The following is a 23,658-nucleotide window of genomic DNA, read 5'->3' as shown; positions in this document are numbered from 1 at the left end:
AGAGTATAAAAAATAAAAATAAAAATATAGCTTATCAATTTAAAACAATGCAAAAAATAATAGAATAACATAAAAGTAACAAAAGGACTTACAAATCTTTCAGGTCTTCAATTTTCCTAACAGTTATCACATTTGATCCCTGTTTCTTTCTTAGAAAAATTTTACCACTTCTGACCCATAGATACTCAAAGTTCTTATCTTTTTTCACTTGTCGGGCCGCATTGTAGAGGCTACGCCGAGCAGGTGACAGGCTCTCATTAATGTAGATCGGCACCGCGGGTCCTGAGGTCAGACCCATGTCATGCGTGTTGAAGTTGCGCTTCACGCGGCGTTTCTGGAGTAGCTCTTCTGAATCCAGCCTCCGTACCATTTTTACAATGATACCAGGATGCTTGTCAGACCCCACCCTGGAACGCAGGCGATGGCATGCATCTATCATCTTGTCCTCTATTGGATACCCTAGCGAACGACCCACATCTTTGACGATTGCAACAACATTTTCTCCTTTCTGCATCGGTACTCCATGTATTTCTACTGTGTTACGACGCGAGTACTGCTCACAATCCTCAACCCTCAGCTCAAGATCAGCTATCTTCCTTTGAAGCCCATTATTTTCACTTCTCAGTTCATCCACCGTTTTCACCAACTTGGAAATTTCACCTTTCTGCTCCTCGACCGTCTTCCTAGCTTCTGCAACTTCATTGTGACAGAATTCTATTGAAGCGCCGAGACTAGTTTCCACACGCTTAAAGTCCTCCCTAAGCTCTTCAATAAGTTTGATAACGTCATCAAATGTTACAGTTCCCTTGGATTCTAGCGCCATACTCTTTCGACGTTGCTGGGAACACGGCTTGCATCGCCACAAGTCGCCCTGCTCCATTAAATAATTTACGTCCTCAGCGGATAGGCTAACGCACTTTCCATGGAAGTTTTTATGGCAGTCGCAACATGACACTTTCACTTTGATGGCCTTAAGCGATTTCAGACAGGTGTTACAGCTATCAGACATGATATTATGAAAAATATTTAACGTTGAATAAAACAGATTTTTAGAACTAACTTTGATGCACACCGTAACAAGAACACTTTTATCGAAAACAGCACTACAAAAGATAACGAGAGCGGCAGTAGTAAGCGTCCGTCCTGCTCAAAGTCTCAATCATAACTTTCTACTCGCATCTTGTCATTCATTACACAAGGTTGGCAGAAGTATTTCTTTATGTCGATTAATGTTGATTGAAATTGATTTTGATTAGGGCACCAAAAGAATAGATCATTTTCTATTTGAAGCATTCAAATTAAATCTATTGGACATGATTTCTTATGACTTAGCATTCACAGATTTAGTTGGGTGAAGCTATTTGAAAAATGTACCTGATTATCAATTTCATGGTTTTTATACCATTCTAGTTCATTGTGATCATTGAAGGGTTGAAGTGATGAGTTAGTTCAAGTGAATTCTAGTACACAAGTATATTGCGCTTATAATGGGCTCTTCTTTATTTTCTATCGATGTTTTGCTCCAGTAGAGGAAATTTAAAATGTTGGTTTTACATTTTATAAGCTTTATAAATAATATAAATTAACGGTAATATAAATTTGATAAGTTCAGTATTAAATTAATCGATGTTGATTTTCATTGTATCGCTTTGTATCAATGTTACTTGCACTGTTTGCAATTCATCACTATTCTCTCAAGAATTAGTTTTTTATGAATTTCATGATCTGAAAATCGAAATAAAATGCTATTTGGATGACGTTCACATTCCACTGGTTTTTTGCAATAATTGTTACATTGGAGAGTGAGGCAATTCAATTCATTTGGAAGTAAAAGGGAATCACAGTGCGATTTGAACAGTGGATAGTAACTTTGAATTCCAGTTGCTCAATTCATTACGGCTTGATACTATCATTTTTAATTATGGTTGATCAGAAATATGCATTTTATATAATGTTTATATTTCAGTTTAACCAATCTTCTATCACAGTCTCGCTTTCATTCATAAACATGTTAATCCTGAATACGTTGATTATCTTAAAGATGTAGCTTATCTTACGTCAAACAATGTACAATACAAACAATTTTCATTAAATTACTATTATGATGATCATTGGAATTTCTGCCTGTGATTGAGAAAAAGTCATTTTATGAGCCTTGAAATTCGTACCTAGAAAAAGTTGCATTATTACTAGAAATTTTGTTATTTTTACTATTTATTATAGGTACTGTACATTGATTTTTTTGATTATAGAGATCAACTATTTATTCTGAATGAGGATAAGGATAAATAGGGAAATTGTGAGATGGGGATAACATCCATAGTTAAATATCATCAATTTGAAAGCTCTGATAATAATGATTTGAACGGAACTGCTATTCTGGCTTGGTATTGCCTCTTCATGTTCAGTGAGAATAGAAAGCTTCAGAGTAATTCGTTCTCACTATATGTGATAATATTGGTAATGTTTGGTAACATTTGTTAATATTTGAACCGAATATGAAACAAATTAATCTACTTTCAGCTTGAAAATTTTCAACTTATCAGGAGTACAGTGTTATCATATAGTATCTCAGGTAGGCCCACACTTTTATTTTTTTTTTTTGTTCACGTGATCTCATGATATTCATTCCATTATCAAGTTTTCAAATTATAAAGAGTGAAGAAACAAGATAAAACACAAGAAAAGCTATGAAAAGAAATTCTGAATCTTCATTTTTCACAAAATAAGGATAAGATGAAGGAGTCGGACACATAATATATCATGAAACTTCGTTGAAAAACATCAATATCTGAAACAAGAGTTATCAAATTATTGTGTTACCTCTGACTCGTATGGAGAAGGCACACTTCAAATTAATATAATAAATTCTGTGAGCAAACAACGAAATCCTGATTTTTATCATGAGCATGGTTAAATCAAGAAAATTGTAATATTTTTTTAAAGGTTTGAAAAGTGAAAATCTATATACAGCTATACTAAATTTATATACATAAAATCTGTATACAGCGCATGCCAAAACAATAGACAAAAATAATCGTTTCGAGCGCCATAGTGTAAATGAGATGAAATGTAGACAGCAGTATTATTCTGTTTACTATGGTGAAGGGAGTCAGCCGCGTCGGCTGTTTCCCCTTCCAAGGCGTCAACTTGAATCGCAAATACATAACAATATACATCAATGGATTTGCAATGAATGTGGCTACAATAATTATTCGTCACATTGTTCTTTAAAATTACTTGCTTCGAAGTTAATCGGAGAAAACAAAAAAATCAAATCGAAAAACCCCTAAATTTTTACATATATATTATTTTATCAAGAAAACTGTTAATTTTATTGGAAAAATGAATATAACTAATATTGTAGTCCATAATGTAACAAATCGAATGGCATATAATAGAACTGTTTTCTATCAATGGATACAGAGATAATTGATTTTCCGTGATTACCTTCATTTTTCAACTTTGAGGGTGGCTAGGGGGGAAAGCTCCAAGGGGATTTCTTGGGACTTTTGGGAGAATGACCCTCTGGGAGGGTTCTATCGATGGTAGAAGATTCAGCTTTTATTTAATTTTCGGATCGAAAAAACCTTTATTGACGGGGTTATTAGTTATCACAATGACACATACATACCTTCTTCACTACAGCTTACATTAGACCCTACATAACCAGACCAAATATATTAAGATAATGAGTAGGTTAACATGTTCCAGTTGTTACATCATTATCAGCTAGTGGCTTCATTCGGGCCTTAGTCATTAGAATGTTTTCAATAATAATAATAAGTTTGGTTTAAATTCTCTTTCTGGAAAGCAGTTCCAAGTTATTCTTGAAATTTAACAAAGTAGCTCAAAGTTCCATAAACTACCACACTTGACTTGAGCTGTAGCTACTCATATACGGAGGACCAGTGTGATGTTTGATCAGTTTTGATATGCCCAATTCATGTATGATGCGTTTGAATGGTAGGTTTGCGGTGACGAACAGCCTCCACCCGCGCGCCAAGTACCGCCGCATCGCCCTCGTGCGACTCGTTGGCATGATGCTGCTTGTGTTCGTGCGTGAGCAGTACGCGCCCTTCGTGCAGTCTGTGGCCACCGAAACGGTTGGCACCGGCATCATGGGCAAACTCGTAAGTAAATCTATTCGTAATTCTCATTTATATTCACGTTTCCTACTCACATCGCTCCTGGATGTTTGGCCTTCATAGTACATGACAGTTGAAGCGCAATCAATTGTTACGAGGGTCAATTTTTCAACCTCCGATTGGCCATAGATAAAAGACTAATGTATATAAAATAATTTGTTTTCACTAAAGGTTATTTACACTTATGATTATTCTTCAACATATTGAAGGCATTTGTAATTCCAGTGGAATACCCTACCAAAATCCTCTTGACAAGTTCCTGATTCCCCTGTTTTAGGTGGGCAGTGGTTGCTATTTAATATATCTATCTATCTATCTTCTTAAAATGCTGCCGCCAAATGAGTTCAAGTGGGCTCTGACGTTTTTTTTTGGTGCTCCTCGTTAGCTTGGAAGCTCTGCCCTTAAAGTCATGTCTTGAATTTGGGGGAAGGTATTAGTTACTAGTGACCAATTCAAGTTTGTATGGTGGGTGATTAAGATTATCCCATTTGATTTGCCGGAGAAGCCGTTTGGTTGCACCTGCTCTATGAGGTCAAGCTGTGATAGATCATGTCGATTCCAGAAGTAATTACAACTGACGTCTTCAACTTATCGACACCATTCACGCACAAAACCATCACTCATTATGTTTCCTGTGTGAATTCTTTAGATTTATGCTTAAATATTGCCTTCGAGTAACGCTATGCAACTAGCACTTGGCGGTAGGCTCAAGTGAGGCGGCCATGTCTCTGGGTCTATAACTCGACAACAATAATTTATTGACGATCTGGCCGCACCGATTATAGGGCGTTTGGTGGGGATGATAAGCTGCTCAGCTCTGAAAATCTTCCCCTTACCGTTTTTCTGTGTCTTTGTGATATGTGATCGGGGGTTGAAAAAATGGCTCTAGTATTTTTCATATTTATCCATTACAAAAAAAAAACAAAAACAAAAAAACAAAGAAAAACATTACATTAATAACTATTCAGTACCACTACATAGTTACTTCATATTACACTGTATATGATCATAGAGAGAATATACCATAAGAAGATGTCCCACGGTATAGGGCGTTTATGTTCCAAATTCCACTGTTAAATCGAGCCTGACAGTCCTAGTAGTTCTTTTACGTGAAGCGATGTGATGCTGTTAGTTTATCATACTGTGGAGTGCCGTTCTTACGCTCTCCTGGTCATAATTGACAGTATTTGACAGTAATCAGCTTAAGATAACAGACAATAATTGGCTTAAAAGTTTGGAACATAATGACCTATACCATGGCATACCTTCTTATGCTATTTTTCTCTATAATAAGGCTAAGTAATGGAGCTCTTACATTTATTATTTTCTTTAATAAATGAGTTGTTACAAGCAGTGTTGTTTTTGTTAAAATGCAGGTTGCGGTTCGCAATTTTTGGGGTGGTCTGTTGGTTATTCAGAATAGAATAGAATGACTGCCTCAATTTTGACCTAGGAGGGCGAATTTAGGGCGCAGTCGGCCCTCTCTTAGACTCAACCCTCCCTCAATAGGAGTCCGCCCCCGAGATAATTTTTTGAATTTAGCATCATAAAGGGTGTTTTAAACCTATTTGGAAAAAAGGAAAAATTTAAATAATTTTTCAAACTGTCGAAGTCACAACAGTTTTATTTTAATTTTCCAAATCAATTAATCAAATAAATTTGACGATCTTTTGTAGGGTAACAAAGGCGGCGTATGTGTGCGATTGGAGGTGCACCGCACTTCAATTTGCTTCGTGAACTCTCATTTGGCAGCCCACGTGGAGGAGTACGAGCGACGCAACCAGGACTTCCACGACATCTGCTCGCGAGCCACCTTCACATTCCACAGCACTCCACCCACCCCGCCGCGCTCCATCAAGGATCACGAGTCAGTAGCTAAACGCAATCTCTTCGCTATTCTTATATAGTTATTTATCTATATATGAGTGATTGAGTAGGGGTGTTTTTTGTTCGTTTATTGTTTTTTTTAAGATTACGTCCTATGACTCCAGTTATGGAGTATAAGACAAGTCAGGCCAATAATTTTACATAATCAACACTTAGGGCCGGTTTCCGAGCTCGAGATTTAGCTAAGTTCTAAACTTGAAAATAAATAACAACTGGAAAATAAATAAACAACTGGAGTCAGAAAATTGGCTCTCCGAAACGGGTCGTAGTCGTAGTCATAGTCATTGGCCCATATGAATAAAACCAGAGCAAATGCTCATGAGCAAGAGCATGGAGCAAAAGGTTTTGCTCATGAGCAAAAGGTAGAAGCAAAAGCATTTGCTCATTTTTATATGAATAAGCTTTATCTTATACTCTTACCCTATGCTCCTGAACTCTGGAGCAAATGCTCACGTATTTTAAAGATTTTTCATCAGCTGATTTGCTTTTGTAGCCTTACTTTGTTTTTATAGCTCACGGAAGCGCTAAATATGCAAGTAGGGGGCACCGCTTGTGTTTGCGTCGTCTGCTCTGTTTTCTATTTATGAATAGAGTTTTAAGTTAGTTGAGTTTAGAATTTTGAAATAATAGCGTGAAAAAATGTCATCTCTATAATAATCTTCAGCATATTCTTATAATATAAATAGCCTTCTTATAATCGTCTACACTCTCATCTTCTTAAATGCCTATTTCCTATTTTGTGATGGCTATCTTTATATCAGGTAGCTATATTTTGTGTTTATTCTTTTGTAGGGATAATGTTGATATACAGAGTGATTCATAATTATGGTAAAATATTCTAATACGTGATAGTAGAGGTAAAAATAAGAAAAAAAATCATATAAACATATATCCATAAACGCTTCATTAGCGAGCTATACAGGGTGAAAGATTTCGCCCGGAATTCAGTTCCTCTGGTGAAATACACCGATGCTGAATTGTTTGGGGACTAGTTTTTGAAAAACTTATGCTGGATTCATATGGAAAAATATCTGAAAAATTGAATAAAACTATACTGGAAGCTGTAGTGTGAGTAGTTTTTGAGAAAAAAGTTGAAATATGCAAAAACTTTAAGTAGAAAAACACAGACTTCTACGTTTGATGCCCAATAACTTTCTTTAATGACCAGTAAACAAATATTTTTTCGCAATAAAAATTGTAGAGAATTTAATTCTGAAAAGAATTATGTAAGCTGTGTAAACTAAATTCAAATAATAGTTGAATAAAATGTATTCTTATGTTACATTACACCATAAAAATTTGCTGTTTTATGAGGAGAGAACTAATAACTCATAGGTTGTAGCTGATTGCAAATAAAATATTCGGTTTTTTATGAAAAGTTTCTCTTATATGAAAGTAGCATATCTAAATGACATTAAACTTATACCAAAAGACTAGTTAGATTATGCCATTAAGCCTGGGAGGAAGCTCAAACAGAAGTAGATGATCTCCTATGATTCCTGCCCAAATGTTTACTGAAAACTGATGTTGTGGAAGATTAGGATTGATGGCATGAGGATTCTCAGCTGCCCAAATATGTTGGTTGTGGACGTTAACGATAGCAGTTCTTGTAAAGTGTGCCTCTTCGGTAAATAAAACGGTTGTCAAAAAGTTTGGGTAAACATTTTTACTAAAAACCATTGGCAAATACTAGCACGGGGAATACAGTCTCGTGGCAATAGAGTATGAACTTTCTGGAGGTGGTATGGATGTAATCTCTGCTATTTTAGTATCCTCCAAATAATAGATTGATTGACATTAAACTGCACTGACAATTCTCTTGTGCTCTTCTCTGGATGTTCATAAATTTCATTAAGAACTTGTTCTTCTAACTCAACAGTCATAGTAGATCGGGGTCTGCCTGCATAAATGTGCTCTTTGGATATCAAAGAATCTGTTTCAGACAGACGTTGATGAATAGTGGCAAAAAACCTTGAACTTGGACATATTCGGTTAGGAAAGTTCTCTTGATACAAACGTCTTGCTTCAGTACTATTACAGTAGTGTCCCACTCCATACATTAAATGCATGTCAGCTAATTCGGAGTATGAATAATGTCTAAGATTACCTGCCATTTTTTAAAAAGTTAACACTCAACACGAAAGCAAAGTGGAATGGTTACAAATAACTGGTTAATAGATTAAACAAAAAACACAGCGCGGTTACAGTAGGCCTAACTTACAGTTTGTTTTTTTTTTGTTCAACAGTGAGCTAAAATATTTCTGAAAATAATTTTCAGCTGATAATTTCATTTGAATATTTTCTTATTTAAAACATAATAAATCAGCTGTTTTAAAACAGCAGTTATTAAAATCCATGTTTTATTTGCAATCAGCTACAACCTATGAGTTATTAGTTCTCTCCTCATAAAACAGCAAATTTTTATGGTGTAATGTACTACATAAGAATACATTTTATTCAACTTTTATTTGAATTTAGTTTACACAGCTTACATAATTCTTTTCAGAATAAAATTCTCTACAATTTTTATTGCGAAAAAATATTTGTTTACTGGTCATTAAAGAAAGTTATTGGGCATCAAACGTAGAAGTCTGTGTTTTTCTACTTGAAGTTTTTGCATATTTCAACTTTTTTCTCAAAAACTACTCACACTACAGCTTCCAGTATAGTTTTATTCAATTTTTCAGATATTTTTCCATATGAATCCAGCATAGGTTTTTCAAAAACTAGTCCCCAAACAATTCAGCATCGGTGTATTTCACCAGAGGAACTGAATTCCGGGCGAAATCTTTCACCCTGTATAGCTCGCTAATGAAGCGTTTATGGATATATGTTTATATGATTTTTTTTCTTATTTTTACCTCTACTATCACGTATTAGAATATTTTACCATAATTATGAATCACCCTGTATATCATGGTTGAATCTAAAAAGAGTTTTATAGTTCTCAACTATTGGTTGTGATCGTATCTGGTATAGTTTCCTCTTCCTAATACGAATTAGTTGAGCCATTTTACTATGAGCAAAAGGTGATAAGCTGCTCTAGACTACACTTACCTTTTTTGAAGCATTTGCTATGCTCTAGTTTATTCATACAATTCTGAGCAAAACCTTTTACTTTTGAGCAAATGCTCAAACTATTTTTTTGATGAGAATTTTTTTTTTATTTTTTTTTAGGATTACGTCCTAAAGACTCCAGTCATGGAGTATAAGACAAGTCATGTTATTACATAATAATTCTAACACTAAGTAGTTCAACCTAGTTTAGGTTTGAAAGGAATTCTTGTACACTATAAAAAGCTCTATCAACTAAATATTTTTAATTTGTTTTTTGAAAATCTTCAAATCATCATTACTTTTCAAGATTTGAGGTAGCTTGTTATAAAATTTCCTACCAATATAATCTGGTTTTTGTTCAAATAACCTACTATTGTGGCCCATTATATGATAATCTGCTCTGTTTCGCGTATTATACTCATGAACATCTGAATTCTGGATCACACCACTCGTTTTCACATGCATTACAACTTCATATACATACAAAGATGGCACAGTTAATAGACCAAGCTTTTTAAATAAAGGCCTACAAGAGTCTAACCTATTCACTTTCTCTATACATCTGAGTGCTTCTTTTGAATCTTAAACACCCTGTCCATATTTTGTTGAGATGAATTACCCCATACTAAAATAGCATACCTAATATGAGATAGTCTAAGTCCATGGTAAGCAGTTAACAGTAGTTTTTTATCATTCAGCCTAGCAAGCTGCCGCAGGACAAATACCCCAGATGATATCTTATTACATATCCTCTCAATGTAAGGATGCCATGTTAATTTCCTGTCCAATAAAATTCCAAGAATGCTACTTCCTCTTCTTGGTCTAATTCATTTTCCTCTACAAACACATTTATTTCTCTATCCTCTACTGAATTATATTTACTTTTGAATTGTAGGAATTGACATTTCTTACTATTTATTGTTAATTGCCTTTGCTTCAAGAATTGGACAATTGACTGTACTCCAGTAAAAGCATTTATTTCTAGACTATCTAATAAATAATTGTTAAAGATAAGCGATGTGTCATCAGCAAACAACAGAGCTCTGTGATCTTTTAACTCTTTTGGTAATTGGTTCACATACAACAGAAACAGTAAGGGACCCAGAATTGAGCCTTGAGGTACTCCAGCCTGGACCTCCAGTTTTTGAGATTCAATTTTTACTATTTCATTCCCATCCACCTTGGTAAGCTCAACACACTGGTTTCTACCTATGAGATATGATTCAAACCATTTTAGTTCTATACCATTCACACCTACAGTTTTTAGTATTTCCAATAATATTCTATGGTTCACACAATCAAAAGCTTTGGATAAATCAAGAAATATTGCGGCTGCCTTCTCACCTGAATCTATTATATCTATTAGTCTTTCAACAAGGGATACTATTGCAGTCTTAGTAGATTTCCCTTTCTGGAACCCATGCTGTTCATCACATATGAAATTAATTTCTTCCAGGTGCATCAATAGCCTATTTAAAACTACTCTTTCAAAAATTTTACTTATTAAATTTAGGATACTAATGGGTCTATAATTTTCAACTCTTTCAGAATCACCGCTCTTGAAAATTGGCAAAATTTTTCCTTGTTTCAGATCATCAGGGAAAATACCCTGCTCTAGTGAAGTATTAAGGAGATGCAATAAAGGGTCCAGTAATTAATTTTCACATTCTTTTAAAATTTTGCTTGAGACCCCATCCAATCCTACTGTTTTTTTGTTATTCAAATTTTTTATTATTCTCTTCTTATTATTCTATTTTTTTGCATTTGGACGGAGGTTCTATCATACAATTAGTATTATCAAATTTATTTTAGTTTCTTTATTTCCTCCGACATTAGACTACATTGATTTTTAGATTTAGTATTTCTTTTTATGGTCTTCATCTTGTAATTTTATAATCAGTTCCAAAGATTTAATTTCTTGCTACCATCCCTAACCTTTCTTCCTCAGACGTTTTTTAGAGTTACTTCTAATTGGTTTTTTAAATTAGTGTGGCTACTTTGTAGTTGAGCAACTTTTTCGGCTAAAGTAGTTTGAGGAACTGGGGTTTTTGGTTTTGGCATTTTTGAATTTTGGTTTTGGGAACGCGTAAGTACTCCCGCGTTTCTATTATAACCTTCGGTGTTCTATTTGAGCTCATCTTCCTATCTAAGAAATTATATTACTTGCAATAATAATAAGTGATTTATAAATGATAGGATTTTAATTGGTTATAATTTTAGTCAAGTAAACTATCTCTGTTTATTTTTAAATCTCGAAAACCTAACCTCAAAATAACCTCTAAACAATGTTTGGCTTATAAAATAGAATTAAGAATTGAAATCTAAAACAAAATGATAAAACGTGATCAAGAAACAATTAATAATGAAATTAATACAAAATTTGTACTTATCCGTGACTATTTCTAACACAAAATCTTCCAAAACCCAGGAGCGAAATTATGTATGACTTTCATTCACAACCTCAAGGTCGTGAAAAAAGAGCATGAGCAAAAGGTTTTGCTCACGTTTATTCATAGAAAATGAAGCAAATGCTCCATATTTTAGAAGTATAAGTAAATGCTCAACTTTATTCCTATGGCCCAACGTCACGTTCAAATTAAATTTCGAAAAACTAGAAAAACGAACACAAAATAAAATAAAGAGAAAATGGTGTAAAGTTTCGGCTATTTTGAATTATTTAGGAATGTTTCATTTCGTCAAGGAAAAACGTTTCCAATTATAGAAATGAGAAAATAAAGATTTATTTTACTGCGACTACGCCCCGTTTTGGTAAGCCAATTTTCTGACTCCAGCTGTTTGAAGTCTAGAACCTACCTAAATCCCAAGCTCGGAAACCGGCCCTAAGTTTCATAATTTAACATTGAGTAAATCAAACCTAGTTTTGGTTTGAAAGGACCCAGTCTTGATTCAATTCATTTTCCTCTACAAACACTCTATCCTCTATTGAATTATATATGATTTTTAATCACATGAATTGACATTTTTCACTATCTATTGTTAATTGTCACTGATTCAGGAATTGAACAATTGACTGGACTTCAGTAGAAGCATTTATTTCTTACCCATACAATAAAGAATTGTTGAATATAAGCGAAGTGTCATGAGTGTTTGTTTTAAAAACTCACAGTCAGGCTATCGGGTAGTCGTTGTTTGTTTCTGAATTCTAATTCTCTGAATCGTTGAGATGTTTTCTTTCTCAATATTTAACTTATTTTGTAATTGTAATGCTTTTATTTAGTATATTATAATACTGTATATTTTCGTATTTTTCCCTAAATGATAATTTTGTATTTAGAATAGTTTGATGTATTTGTGAAGGATACAAATAGGGTGTTACCTGTTGTCACCATAAATATCAAAATGTTTCTGCCCTTGATGGAGTTTGCCCGCAATGGGCTCTTATGTGGCTTTTGTGCTCCTCTAAGAGGAGTATCAAGGATCATTAACATAAGTCCACTATAAAAATACCGTTTAAATTCAAAAGATACCTTGATTATTTGTCTTTGATTCGGCTCAATTCCTAACAAACATTGAACCAACTTGAACTGCTACATAATACTGTTAATACTGATAGACTTCTGGGCCGCAGTCGCATAAACGAAAACGTAGCCTTTCTTAAGCTGAGTTCTTCAAGGAATCTGTTACTTTGTTCAGACTGAAACCCATCTATAGGGAGGTCCACGTTATAATGGTAGTATTTGATTAACATACTCAGTTGATATCAGTTTCTTATTGGTGTTGCTATCCTTACGTGGCTAGATCGTTTTACAACAACGTATGAAATATAATTAATTAAAAAAAAATTTTATCTCAATTATAAAAATCTATCATTAAATCATTAAAAAATTATTTCTTGGCGAATTGATAATTTTTAACAACATAACGAGTGTAATAAATTATTGTTAATGAATTTTAATTCAATAAGGTAAGGTAATATATATAGTTAATATTTCATAAGATATTCTGGTATCAGTTATGTTCTATAGAAGGCAGTGTCAAGGAAGAGCATCGACAAAATTGTTCTCCTATCTTTCTTCACTGGTATCATAACGTGGAACTCACTATAATTAACTGTACTTGATAGTTAATAATTCATAACAATGAACTATTATTCTATTGTTTGCTGAATCAAATTTTTCAATATAATTTTTTAAATTGGAACTAATCTGTAATCTTTTATAATTCATCAATCGATTTATAATTTCTATTTTTGATACACATTAATATAATTTATTATTAATTCATAATTTCAATTTTACTCACATATTTGTTTCCAAAGCTTGCATTGTTGATTACAAAGTAAGACCCAAAAATAGTTGTTATCCATGAGTTTTTCAAAAATACTTCTTCCTCAGGCTGTTCGATATGCAGTACTAGAGAGCACATTGTGATCGCTCTATTAATTCCTTGTTTCTAATTGAGAACAATAGTTTTGATTTTAATATTTCCTGATCATAATATCATAATATGTCAACTACTATTCAACTTTTAAAGCTCGACTGAATTTGTTTCTTATCAAGTAATTTATTTTTCAATTTCATGCCGTAGTTGAGACCGTTCATCCATTTTATAGCTATACAATTCTCATTTTTATAGTTCACATTACAAAACTGCGCGAATGAACGATTATTATTGGATTTGAATGATGTTATTGATATCTGAAGTAGAATAGAATATCATTTGCTAAATTGTGGAACTTCATCGTGAAATTACTATAGTTGATCCCATAAAGTTTATCGTATTTTCGAAAGTTCATAAGTTTATCAAAAAGAATAGTATTTCCTGGGTTTTTTAAAGAGTGTTATTATAGTGCATATTGGTTCGTATTTGTAAATATTCAATTTGTTTTATTGTAGGAGATTGTTTTCTCTCTATAGTACAATGCTGTTGAGGATGAAAAATTACATCACGTTATAATTATATTATATACATTTTCTTTTAATAAGCTAAATTTTTCAAGTTGGAACCGTTTTGGGATTTAACCTGTTGTACTTTTCTAGAAGTTATGTGACTCTGAATGATTGAATAAAATAAAATAGTATATCTAATATCTTGAACCTTTGTTTGTATCTATCTATCTAGTCAGGTGTACTGGCTGGGTGATCTGAACTACCGTATCACAGATCTGGATCCACGTCTGGTGAAAGAGCTGGTGGATGCCGAGAACTACAAGCCAATCCTCGAATGCGATCAACTCAAAATCCAGCATCGAATGAAAAACATTTTCGTCGGTTTCAAAGAGGGCGAAATCAATTTCAGACCGACCTACAAGTACGATACTGGCACTGATAATTGGGACTCAAGGTAAGGGTTTCATGCTACTTTCTAATGAAATCTTGTTTTATAATCTTCATTCATCATTCGTTTCATTTCTTCATAATATGCTATATAATGTTATATAATCTGCGTTACAAAAAGATTGATATTTTTATTTAGGAAAAAATGCATAAGCTCTTTCAAGCGGATGCGACTGGCATAGAACTGGTCAGTATACAATAACAGTAGTTACCTTTTTCCCATTAGGGCTACTCTTGAATATAAATAAAAATATAAATCTAAGTACCCATTTTAAAATTGTTTACTCACAATATGTTTCGGCTATATGATGCCATTATCAAGTGATTGGAAAATGAATAATATGACATTAAATAAATACTATTGCAAGCGTCTTATAGTCAGTAAACAATTTTAAAAAGGGTACTTAGATTTCTATTTTCATTTATAATAACAGTTACCTATCTTTAACAAATAAAAGAGTAGTACAATCAAATGTAATGTTTGCGAAAATATACTCAATTCACAAAATTGTGCTAGAGATAAACTATCATAATATCTGTAAAATGTAAATAAATACTGTAGTATTAAATATCTGCTTGAAGTTTGATGGATATGATATGGCATGAAATACAGAAATACACAACCATATATAGTAGTTTACTAGGTCTCAGAATAAAAGGCAGAACGAATAATTCTGTTGATGAAAATCTGTTTTAAAAAATGTTTATAATTTAGGCCTATTCAAAATTAATGGATCATTCTAAATTTCCAGTATTTTTTCAGATTTTCCCAATGAGAGTCACAAAGCACAATTATTATGAAATTGTTGAAGTGGATAGGGATGAAATTTCGATTTTATCATTATTATTGTAATATTGCATCTTACAAGGCTATATAAAATTAATTTGAATTCCATCACCATTAACTTTCCATCTTTATATCATTTAAAGTATTTAAACTATTATACAGATAGAGATTGTTGAACCGTAAGAATAATTTCAATTGAACATCTGCAAGAATATCAGCAACATTTTATTTATTTATCTACAACAATATCAGAGCACAGGGGAAAATCCCAAAACTTTCTCCTCAATCAACAGAATTACAATACCTACAATACAAATTAATTGAATTAATTGAGAGAAAAATAAATATGACGAAAAATACAACTCTATGTTACTCACCTTTTCTAATTAAACTGTGCTTTCATTTAATGTTTGTTGGTAGTGAGAAGAATAGAGCGCCGGCATGGTGTGACCGAATCCTGTGGAAGGGCGACCAGATTAAGCAGAAGCATTACAGGAGTCACCCGCAGCTCTGCATCAGCGATCATAAACCCGTCAGCGCTGTTTTCCAATCGGAGGTCAGTTCAATTCTTACTAAGATTCATGTTTGAAACCTACACATGTCGACAGAATAGAATACAATAACTTGAAGAATTACAAAAAATTGAATTGAAATGTATAGAAACATACTACAAAACTAAAATTTGCATTACCTGTAATGAGTAGAAAGTGAATAAATAGAATTATATTTATATAAAACAAACGGTGCTATGGTTAAAGTCGAATTAATTATGTTGCTATAATCAAAATAAAATCTAAGATAAAATTCATAAATAGAGATGAAATTTAAGACATATACAAGGCAATAAATAAAAATTAAAAAGTAATGGAAACCAGATACAAAATAGGTGAAATCTGTTTTCATATTGAAGTTATTGGAGATTGGGCATATTGTAGATGTCGGCTAGTGGAACTTCAATAGCATTGAAGTGTTGTGACAATGCACTCAGAAATAACAATTTAATAATTTCAACTTTTAAGAAATTAATAATCAACAGCCGGTGATGTTCAACATGAATATTGGTGAAAGTAGGACACGTCCTATCTTACCTTTAATCTGATAGAATTCCTGAAAAAAATGTGTTTTCAGATGCTTTTATCAGTTGTTGACTAGTTTTATAAGAAGTGCTTTTTTGGAAGAGTAAGATTTCTAATCTGAAGCTCATCTTAACGTCAAAATGTTTACACCAATTGATTTTAATCGGATATATGAAGATAAAAATTATAATTGTATTAAGTTGGAAGTTAAAGTAATATGTTGGAATAATTCATGTGAAATCGTTCTGTTTTCAGATCAGGGTAGTCGATGAAGTCAAATACCGAAAGATACACGAAGAGGTGATGAAAAAGTTGGATAAGCTTGAAAATGAGTTCCTACCTCAAGTGATGGTGGACAACACAGAAATAATATTCGATGTTTTAAGGTTTCTAGAGCTGCAATCAAAAGATCTCATCATTGCCAACACAGGACAGGTGAATATTACTTTCTCTGCATTGGTTGTAAGTTTTAATCAAATTATCTCATTTTTGTTATTTTCTATTACAATCGATGAACCGTTGTAGCTTTGGAAATAGTTCCAAGTGGGTAGTGGAACAATATTCTGAATGTTTTCATTTCGAATTATATTGTATCAGATAGAAATGTTGAGAAACTGTAGTTTCCTTTATTTGAAATATCCAGTTCATCTAATTTATATAGCTCTCGCAGTAGAATAATAGTAATTTGATGAAAAATAGTAATAGCATTTTATTTATTTTTTAAGGTACCAGTCCAGTTTGAATTTATAAAAAAGCTTGATGATACTAGTTATTGTAAGGATTGGCTGCATATAGAGCCATACACTGGATTTATAAAACCAGGTAAGTTGGCAGAATATTGCTAAGCTTCCATTTTCTAGGCACTTAAATTCTTCAGCTCTATGAAAATATTTTGAAGTTTTAGTTATGAAATCAAATTAAATAAAGAGTCTTTAACTAAGGAATGATGTATGTATAATTTATTTATAAGTGAGTAGTGATTTAGATTCCTTCCCTAACGCATTTTTATTGCAATTTGTATTCCGTAGTGGGTCTGCAAAGAAATTGATTTAAAGAGTACCCAGTATAGTAGTAGATGAAATAATATTTATTTCTGTAAATAATCCGTCTTTTCTTGCTGGTACAAATAAATTGCTGTGTCCTTTTATGTCAGCCTCCATTCAGTTTGTAGGTAATGTATCTGATATAAACAAATTAACATAATGATTACAATTAACTCGTGATTACAAACATACTCATCAAAACTTCCATTCTATTATTGTTTTTCATTATATTTCCTGCTACTTCAACAAATAAAAACTTCCATTCTATTATTGTTTTTCATTATATTTCCTGCTACTTCAACAAATAAAATTTATAATCTTTCTTTTTCTTCCGTAGAATCACTCCAATCAGTCAGCTATCCCAGCCTCCATAGAGCATGTAGTTTATGTTAACAAATAGCATTATTACACAACCTCTGATCATAATAATATTTTTATGTTCATAAAATTTTTGAATTTGAAAATCAAATATAAATTTCTTCATTACTGTGAAAAACTAATCTTTCAAATTTTCAGGCGAAAAATGTGATATAAAACTTGAAGTGTACGTTGATAAGAAGTCTGCATGTAAATTGAATTCCGGCCAGGATAAATTGTATGATATTTTAGTATTACACCTTGAGGGTGGCAAGGATATATTCATCACTGTAACAGGTACGTAAAAATGTTATTTATTAATCGAATATAAGATTCTAAAGTTGAACATCTGCAATAGTTTTCTAATACTCGATCGAACAATACTTTATTGACTCTTTCAGTAAAACATTTTTTTAAAATCCAATAATAGAGCTGTTTGTTCATTTTTCAACTGTGATCATTTTAAGCGTGATGAGATAAAGTGTATGAATTTTCTTACGTTGCTCCTGTTATTATTGCTGTTTAGTTGAAGGCTCTATGAAGTTTTGTTTTATTCGGAGTAAGACTTTTTCTCTGTTCATATAATTTATTGAAATATCCCAGCTATGAAACCCTACAACACTTTGAGGTGTTAGGGTTGATGTTGGGAGAGGTTTGAATAAACTATCAACGCTTAAAGACTTGGACAGTATTTTATCAAATTCAGACATGATTAAACATAATAATATCGAATAAGCTTTTGAAATGAGATTCATAAAATTTTAACATTTTTTCAGGGACCTACGAGAGGAGTTGTTTTGGATCTTCTATCGAAACTCTAGTTCATGTTACTGTTCCTATTCGAGAAGTGCCTATTGGTAAACTTATGGAATTGGTGAGTTCAGTATAAATATTAAAATTATTTCCATGTGAGGCATTATTGAGTTTTTATTTGATAAACGTTTCTGGTTTTGATGGTTTAATTATTCAAGATTAGAAACTGTAGGTAGATCAAACCGTAAAAGAATGAAAATAACAGTTGAAGAGACTTGTTCAGTTTTTATATCACAACCATTTATGTGTTGATTTCATTTGCATTTTTATACAAGGTGATCAAAAAATCTTGGAATAAGTTTTGCTTGATCATTATATATAAATGTTTTATTTCATTTGAGGATGATGCCCTACATTTGCACATAGACGATGGTAGAATCAATCATGATGATGTTATCAATATTTTTATTCTTCTATAAGATGTAATTTTCCTGTTTCAAGAAATGACATTTGCAAATAATTAATCAATGACTTACAATTTATTGTCATTTGAATGACATACGAGTCTTCTTTCTATAATTAATATAATTTATTTATTTCCTTGGATCTAATTATAAGAAAAATATTCCGATTAGACAGAACCAATAATGTTATCAAAGTTTCAATGATGTAATTTATCATATCAAGTCATGAATTTGAGATTTACAAAAAAATATTCTGGAGTTGAGTTCTTTCGTTAGTTTTTGTGTTATTCTAAATATTAATTGTTAGCACAAAATTGAAGTTTATAGAGAAATTATAGTATTCAAATAGTCTTTATTTGAATGATAGTTTTTGAATTAATTTGACTTTTTGAATGATCAATTTCAAAATGTAAACTTTGATTCCAACGAATTGTTCAGTTTTCCTACCAGCTGAAACTAAGGTACATTTGCTTTATTTTGAAGGAGAATAGCAAAGATACACGACAGTCACAACCGTACGCCATCCCGAAAGAGATCTGGTTCCTAGTCGACCACCTGTACCGCTACGGCCTCAAGCAGCAGCACCTGTTCGAGCACCCTGGACTTCATTCCGAACTCATTCTAATCAGAAACTGGCTTGATAACGGATCATCTGATCCGCTTCGTATCCTTTCTATAAATCTGAAAATATTGTCTTCATTAGTATATAATTATATTAAAATTAAATTTATAAGCAAACATTTTATTTCTGTTTGACCTGATAATAGCGGGGAGATATGCTATTGTGTGAGGTCTGGAACAGGATGGCTCTCGGTTGAACATACGTTTAATTTCGATCTGAACGGTGATTAAATCACTCTTAAATGTAACGAGAGAAGCGGATGACGTCTTTCATCAGCGGTTAATTTTGATAGGCGAACGTGCAACCGGACCATAGTTTCTTTCAAATAGAATATTTTTCAAAATTAGTTATTGTCATGAGCTGACTTTACTGCCGCATCCACACTCTCGCCCAAAGCTTACAAATGACGACGAGCGTGAGAGTGTGGATGGGTGGTCTGCCAGCGCTCCGATTTTTGTGGAGCGAGAGCCAGCCAAGTGAAGGCGAGTGGCCAGCTGAGCATCCACAAATGGTCACATTGCAGTGCGGATGGCAAGACTAACATGACCAAGTTTACCAGCTTGGCCAGCGACTTGGCGATAGTGTGGTCTAGGCATACCTGTAGTAACGTTAATCAGAAATGGTTCAAGCAAACTAGACTGGATGACTGGACGAATCAGCCAGTGTCGTTCACCTGATTCTAGTGAATCGAGCTAGTCAGAACTAACCAGACTGGCGTATCAAGTATAATTATTGATTATTTATTTTTTTGTGATTTTATGACCACATAGGATCACTGTAGTCTCTGGTTAGTCCTCTTTCTTTGTTTATTCGCTTCAATTATCTTCTTTTCTTCCCAGTACCTTTTCATTCGGTCAGATCTTTCTTTTCTCAATTCATCTGAACAAACCTGTTGCCTTCTTTTAATTGTTTTTATTGATAAGATCCTCTTTCTGTGAGTGATGGCTTCATTATAAATTGTGCGATTTTTGAGTTGAATTTAGTTATATGTTTTTTTATTTCCACAAGCAAAGGAATGTCTGTGTGTTTGGCTCTGTCTGTTTTCGCACTCATGAATTTTCCAATAATTCTTCTTAACAAACTCGCTGGGGTTCTAATAATATGTCCAAAAAAGAAATTATATTTTTGCGCATTGCGTCAGTTATTGGTTCTATTTCTCTATAAATCTGTTTTCTTGGAAAGAGTCTGAACTGATTGTCAACTACATGGTTTTTTGTTTATGCAGGTTCTAAGAATCCTTCTTTCAACTCTTCTTATAGTTTCTTCAATTCCATTTCCGTCAATATTAAAAAGAGTTTAACTGCAATACATTGCTTGCGATCTTAGAACTGCCTTGTAGTGTTTCAGTTTTGTATGAATGGAAAGACTTTTTCTCTTATTATTCACTTTATTATAAGCATTAATTCATTTTTTGTGGTTTATATTTTTTGAAACTAACACATATTTCTGTGTAACCAACACACAACAACAGCAATTGACAATACACTTCCTGTTTTCTTATTCTATGCAGTTAGTTGTATGAGAAGTACTAAGTTACAAATCACAAACCTTTAAACTTATAATCAATGTGAAAAGAAATTGAGAAAGTCCTTAATTCATTGTTACCAGCTGGCAGTGTACATTCTGTTGCTGAGGCACTACTTCTCTTATTAGAATCTACAGCAGAGCCAATCATTCCATATAATTTGCATAACGTCTGTCTCGGAGCTTCTAGCAACTATCTTCAGTGCAAGCAGGTAAAAATTTACCATTTTTCAAATTTTGATTTTATATTCCATTTTTGATATTTGAGAAGAAAGGCGACTATATTTTTACAATAAATAATGTCTGAGATTTTATTGTGAGGAGAAACGTCTGAAAATTGAGAAGTATGTTGATCTAGTATGTTATTGTATAGTACGTATCTTGAGAACTCTTCAAGATCTTGGAATGTTTCTATCTTCCTCTGCATCTTTATTATTTTATTTTAACATGATTGAGTTAAGGAACAATTATTGTGAAATACTGTAATGTACAATAAATCACTTAATATTTTTTCTGTGTTTTTTTCAGATTGTCATGCAGTTATCTGAACACACAAAGAACGTGTTCCTGTACTTATGCGCGTTTCTCCAAGAGCTACTCTCTCATTCCGCCGATAATGAACTAGATGCCAAAACAATCGGTAAGTTTTATATCAAAGAAATTAATTCTCCCTTTATCCATCAATTTCATTATTATTCTGGAATAAATTCAAATAAAAAGTTAGGCTAGGCGCACACCAGTTAGTCAAGACAAGACAGGACACGTTTAGTCACAATACTTCACATATTTAAAGGATTTATTCCATGACCTCAGAATACAGCAGCCTGTCTTTGAATATGACACTGGACCAAAAATTCTGTTAAAAGAGGTGAAGGCGGCTATGAAACAGATGAAGGATGGAAAGGCAACGGGACCGGATGAAATATCAATTGAATTGTTGAAGTTAATATAAAGACAATAACCGAAATTTTCAACCACATTTACTCAACAGGAAAAATCCCAAATCAATGGTTGGAGTCAGAGCTCATTGCAATTCCAAAGAAGTCAAGTGCAAAAGCCTGTGGAGAGTTCCGAACAATAAGTTTAATGAGTCAAGCTTAAAGTGTTTTTAAAAGTCATTCACAAAAGAATTTATAACATAAATGTGAAGAGCAAATTTCACCCAATCAATTTGGTTTTGTAAAGGCTGTGGGCATAAGAGAAGCTCTGTTTGGTGTGCAGGTTCTGTTTCAAAGATGCAGAGATGTGGGTTTTAATGTTTTTGCATGACTGATTACAAAAAGGCCTTCGACCGTGTTCAACATGATAAAATTATGGATGTCTTGAGAAGAACTGGGATTGATGGAAAATACCTTACAATTATAGCCAACTTATATTGGAATCAATCAGCCGTTCTCCGAGTAGATGGAGAACATACAGAACAGGTGAAGATCCTGCGAGGAGTTAGACAAGGTTGCATACTATCACTCATCATTTTTAACCTATATTCAGAGCACATTTCAGAGAAGCACTTGAATATAAATGAAGGTATCTCAATCAATGGAGAGAAGCTTAACAATTTACGCTATGCTGATGATACCATTGTGTTCTCTGATTCCATAGAGGGCCTGCAAAAGTTGATGGATAGGATTGCAGAAACGAGTAAAACCTATGGACTTGATATAAACTCAGCCAAAACAAAGTTCATGATCATTAGTAAAGATGACATCCAAGGAGCGGAGCTGTACATTGATCAGACGAAAATTGAGAGGGTCGCACAATACACCTACCTTGGAACTATGATTAATGAGTCATGGGATAATTCTCAGGAGATCCGGTGTCAAATTGCAAAAGCCAAAAGTGCTTTCATAACAATGGGGTCTGTTTTCAAGAGCCATGACCTCACCTTGCATACGAAGATTCGATTACTGAAGTGCTGTGTACTCAGTACTGTTGTATGGTGTTGAATCATGAACTCTAAAGCAAAACGCAGTAGCAAAGCTCCAAGCATTCGAGTTATGGCTGTATAGGAGAATCCTGAGGATACCATGGACTGATAGGATTACCAATCAGGAGGTGTTAAGGAGGATGAATATGGCCCCAGAACTGATTAGTATCATAAAATTCAGGAAGTTGCAATACTTGGGCCACATAATGCGCAATAAGGGCAGATATTAGCTGTTGCAAAGCATACTGCAGGGCAAAATAGAAGGCAGGAGAGCCCCAGGTCGAAGAAGAATATCCTGGCTGGCCAACCTGAGAGCCTGTTTTGGAGAAACCTCCATTCAATTGTTCCGGAGCGCAACTAACAAAGTCATCATAGCCAATATGATCGGCTATGATCAGCCGACGTTCGAAACGGACAGACACCCTAAGAAGAAGATAGAATTGAAGCTCATAGATACATTGATTCGATTTTTTGTAGTGACGTTAGCTGCCACCATCTTTATTGTTTTGGTTCAGTAGAAAAAGCTCAGTAGAAATTGGGAAATTTGAATTTATATAGAATCAAGATTTTCGTACTCTGAATTCCAATAAATTTTTGTATCTGTTTTCAGATTTACAATTATTACTATTATCTAAAGCTGCGTACAGACTTACTGTACTTCTTGAACAATGATTCGCTAAGTACCTGCTATCTTCTTGCTTACTGCTCGCGTTCCG

At 33.3% G+C, this 23,658-nt stretch overlaps 2 protein-coding genes across 2 annotated transcripts in view; one reads left to right on the top strand and one right to left on the bottom strand.

The window, feature by feature from the left end:
* LOC111045781 (deoxynucleoside kinase) overlaps positions 1-13,496 on the bottom strand; it is a 37,058-nt gene extending 23,562 nt beyond the window's left edge. The window contains exon 1 of the mRNA XM_039420920.1: positions 13,356-13,496. Coding sequence (XP_039276854.1) covers positions 13,356-13,378 — 23 coding nt within the window. The 5' untranslated portion in view covers positions 13,379-13,496. The remainder of the gene's footprint in view (positions 1-13,355) is intronic.
* The window catches only part of LOC111045780 (type II inositol 1,4,5-trisphosphate 5-phosphatase), a 42,414-nt gene that overhangs the window by 17,493 nt on the left and 1,263 nt on the right, over positions 1-23,658 (top strand). The window contains exons 9-18 of the mRNA XM_039420924.1: positions 5,825-6,015; positions 14,175-14,396; positions 15,597-15,732; positions 16,508-16,687; positions 16,978-17,074; positions 17,812-17,949; positions 18,429-18,526; positions 19,353-19,533; positions 21,100-21,227; positions 21,544-21,655. Of these exons, the coding sequence (XP_039276858.1) occupies positions 5,825-6,015; positions 14,175-14,396; positions 15,597-15,732; positions 16,508-16,687; positions 16,978-17,074; positions 17,812-17,949; positions 18,429-18,526; positions 19,353-19,533; positions 21,100-21,227; positions 21,544-21,655 (1,483 nt within the window). The remainder of the gene's footprint in view (positions 1-5,824; positions 6,016-14,174; positions 14,397-15,596; positions 15,733-16,507; positions 16,688-16,977; positions 17,075-17,811; positions 17,950-18,428; positions 18,527-19,352; positions 19,534-21,099; positions 21,228-21,543; positions 21,656-23,658) is intronic.

Source organism: Nilaparvata lugens, chromosome 2 (genome assembly GCF_014356525.2).
Source record: "Nilaparvata lugens isolate BPH chromosome 2, ASM1435652v1, whole genome shotgun sequence".
NCBI lineage: Eukaryota > Metazoa > Arthropoda > Insecta > Hemiptera > Delphacidae > Nilaparvata > Nilaparvata lugens.
The sequence above is the reverse complement of the archived record's forward strand: the minus strand, read 5'-3'. Positions and strand labels throughout refer to the sequence as shown.